Raw genomic sequence first — 3,704 nt, forward strand, 5'->3', positions numbered from 1 at the left:
AGATTTTCACAAAATAGCACATTAAATCCTCAGTCCTAAGCAATCCCAGCAGAGATTCCAAATTGCCTCTCAATGTCAAGGTGAACAGCGCAGTTTCTTCTCTTACAATAAAGGTATATCATTTGATACACAAGGGAGCGTGGCAGTCAGATACTTACAGATTGAGTTGTAGAAATAACTTTCATGTTTTCATCCACAGTGTGTATCCTCACCTCTATCTCCCATTTAGTAACATTGTCAGTTTCCTTATCTCTCATTTCAACTACATTTAAAAGAGGATTCTAATTGCGGACAACACACGACAGAGGCATTTCAGATCGGACAGTAGTCTCTTGAGATACACTTGATTTTAGTTTTAAGCAGAACTTCCTGGGGAGGTTAAGTTACAATACCACAGTCATGAGGATGGTAGAAAAACTCATAGTAAATATTTGGCAAAACATAGGTTACAAGGCAACCACCTTCTAGAAACACTTCATCGGGGTTCATATACAAACTGTGAAATATCATGGGTTTAATCCTGGCACAGAACCAAAACTGAGTGCATTGCACTTGAACAGCTGACCAATCCCCAGCACAGGTCCATATCAAGGAATGGAGGAAAAAGAGCCCTTTTAACCCCAAAATGGTCTTCATTTGCCCAGACTGAAAACCAAATCTCACTCAGGAAACAGCTGTATTTTTATTTTTTATAGAGACAGGGTATCAAGAAAGAAAGAAAGAAAGAAAGAAACTAATACAGAGTCCCCCCTAACAACCCTTTCTTCTATTCCAATCTGGATTTCTTCACATTCTTCCCTGTTAATCCCATTTTTTCTAGATTATGGTTTATTCTCTTAATTTGCTTTAATCAAATCAAGAGGCAGGAGAATCACCTGATCCTGCGAGGCAGAGGCTGCAGTGAGCCAAGATCGTGCCACTGCGCTCCAGCCTGGGCAACAGAGGGAGACTGTCTCAAAAAACAACAACAACAAAAAAAAATTTCAGGGCTGGGCAAGGTGGCTCATGCCTGTAATCCCAACACTTTGGGAGGCAGAAGTGGGCAGATCACTTCAGTCCAGGAGTTCAAGACTAGACTGGGCAACATGGCGAAACCCCATCTCTATCAGAAATACAAAAATTAGCCAGGTGTGGTGGTCAGTAGTCCCAGACACTGGGGAGGCTGTAGTGAGAGGATCACCCGAGGCCGGGGAGGTTGACGCTGCAGCGAGCCAAGATCATGCCACTGCACTCCAACCTGGGCAGCAGAGCAAGACCCGGTCTCAATTTAAAAGGAAAAAAAAAAAAGGATTTCTTTCTAGCTAATCACCAAGCACAAGTATGTGGATTTGTTTGTCCCAGCCTTGAATGAACCAGCCAATGAGGAAATCAGGATGAGGTTCCTAGGGGACAGGAGGAATTGATGGTTTGACTCAGGGAAAGCTCAGTGGAAATAGAGTACCCACTGGCATGCACAGGCCAGAGATGCAGGGAAGATAAAAGCACATGCATGAATTAGGGTGAAGCTCTTTTTACCTGAAATCATCACCAGAGGGAGTTTCTGCATTTGTGCCACTTGGGCTTCCGTCATCACTGTCCCCTCGTTGCTGTGCCAATCTGCAAGCCACAAAACCAATAGTGCTATCAATTATGGGCTCTAAACCAAGAGGAGTATGGGGGCCTTGCAAGCAGGGTAAGGCAAGGAGTCAACTAAAAATGCTGCAAGGTAGAAGTGCACTGCCTATCCTCATGACAAGGAAAACCCATACAGCAGTGCTGACAAGAGCCCCTTCTCTCTCCAGGCCACCTAAGGGATGGAGGAAAGGCTAAATACCCAGAAGGTTCAAGGAGAGTCCTTTAAAAACCAAACTTGACAGGGCCAAGAAGGTTCCAGGAAAGTCAGTCAGGAGAAGGGAAAAGAGGAAGCAAGAACAGAGGAAAACCAGAGGGTGGGGACGGGGGTGTGTGTGACAGAAATAGAAGAAAGTGGGGAGATAATGGCAGAAAGGAGAGGGGACGGGAACTAAAATTATTGAGCGTGCGGGGCACTACGCTAAACAAAGGGCAGCCGCAGAGTAAGGAGCTGGGATGATATAGGGGCAGATGAAGGGCACAGGCATGGTTGGGCCAGGTATACAAGTCCACGATGGGGGCTGGGAAGAGCAGCGTGAGGCAAGGAGCGCCCTTCAGGCCAGAGACCTTGGCTGGGAGAGGAGAAGATGGCTTTTAGGAGCGGCCGGGCCGCCAGGTCGGGGGTGGGGTGCAAGGCTGGGCGGCGGGCCGGGGGCGGGGCCGCAAGGGCAGGCGGGCTGGCAGGCCGAGCTGGGCGCCAGCACCTGCTTCCGCGGTAGCTGTAAAGACAGTAGTGGCTGCTGGACGGCGGCTCGAGTCTCCGCTCCTCAGCTGAGCCTCCCTCCTCGCTACTCTCTAGCTCCTTTTCATCTCCATCCAGCGATTCCTGCAAGGAGGGGAGCATCGCGACGGCCTCTGGGTGGCCTTGTGTCTCCGCCAAACCGCTCCCCTGCTGCCGTGCAGCCGTCGGTATCCGGGCTCGTCCGGCTCCCGGCTCTCGCACACCTGCGTTCCGCTGGTTTTCCCGGGTTCGCAGGCAAAGACTAGCCTGGTAAAGGGAGGCTTTTCTCCCCACAGGGGCTGACAGGCGTACTGAGTTCGCCTTTACTGAAAAACTTTTACCATTTATTTTGAACTTATTTTCCTTTGAGTCGTCTAGGAAACTTACTATGTGATGAGGGTGGCACAACTACCTAGCCACATGGAAAAGAATAAGGCTACTTGTCTGCTTCCTTGTGCGCGTGCCAGCACGCACAGACACCCATTCGATAAAAAAGTTAAGAATTTAAAATGAATTTTGTTAAAGTGAAAATATGGGATAAAGTTAATTCTTGAAGTTAAGGAGGTCTTTCTAAACATAATAAAACAGAAGTCATACAGGAAAACGTTTTAAAAATCTGACTATGTAAAAACTAAAAGGCCGGGCACAGTGGCTCACGCCTGTAATCCCAGTGCTTTGGGAGACCGACGCAGGCGGATCACTGGAGGTCAGGAGTTCAAGACCAGCCTGGGCAACATGGTGAAACTCTGTCTCTACCAAAAGTACAAAAAATTAGCCAGGCGTGGTGGTTCACGCTTGTAATCCCAGCAACCCTTCCAGTCTCTGCCCATTACCCAGTTCTAACACCAATTCACATTTTCAGGTGTTTGTTTCTGCAACACCCTATTCTCTGGTACCAGTTTTCTGTCTCAGTCCATTTTATGATGCTATAAAAGGACACCAAAGAGTGGGAAATTTATAATCACCTCTTAAAGGCCCCACTTCTTAATAGTCTTACAATGGCAATTAAATTTCAAAATGAATTTGGGAGTGGACAAACACTTAAACCATAGCATCACGTGGAGGAGGCAGGCTGCACTGACGTGTCTACAAACCAAGGAATGTCAAGGATTAATGGTCATCACCAGAAGCTAGGAGAGGACATGGAACAGATTCTCCACTAGAGGCTTCAAGAGAGTATGTCCCCACCAGCACCTCCATGTCAACTTCTAGCATCCAGAACTGTGAAATAATACATTTCCATTGTTTTAAGCCACCATGTGTGTACGTGTGTTTTGTATTTTTTAAAAATTTTTAGTAGTACCAACTTTATTCATAAATGAAACTTCATAAAGTTAAAAGCAGGGGCAGTTCCTACTTTAAAAAGGGAATA

The 3,704-nt window shown here is 46.9% G+C and overlaps 2 protein-coding genes across 3 annotated transcripts in view; one reads left to right on the top strand and one right to left on the bottom strand.

The window, feature by feature from the left end:
• LOC105508730 (chromosome unknown open reading frame, human C17orf75) overlaps positions 1-2,502 on the bottom strand; it is a 16,740-nt gene extending 14,238 nt beyond the window's left edge. For both annotated transcript variants that reach the window (XM_011937646.1, XM_011937647.1), the window contains exons 1-2: positions 2,316-2,502; positions 1,516-1,596 (exon numbers count right to left, since the gene is read on the bottom strand). In XM_011937646.1, coding sequence (XP_011793036.1) covers positions 1,516-1,596; positions 2,316-2,455 — 221 coding nt within the window. In that variant the 5' untranslated portion in view covers positions 2,456-2,502. The remainder of the gene's footprint in view (positions 1-1,515; positions 1,597-2,315) is intronic.
• The window catches only part of ZNF207 (zinc finger protein 207), a 62,164-nt gene that overhangs the window by 21,220 nt on the left and 37,240 nt on the right, over positions 1-3,704 (top strand). The gene's annotated exons all lie outside the window — the stretch shown is intronic.

This window comes from Colobus angolensis, unplaced genomic scaffold (genome assembly GCF_000951035.1).
Source record: "Colobus angolensis palliatus isolate OR3802 unplaced genomic scaffold, Cang.pa_1.0 Scaffold167, whole genome shotgun sequence".
Lineage (NCBI taxonomy): Eukaryota > Metazoa > Chordata > Mammalia > Primates > Cercopithecidae > Colobus > Colobus angolensis.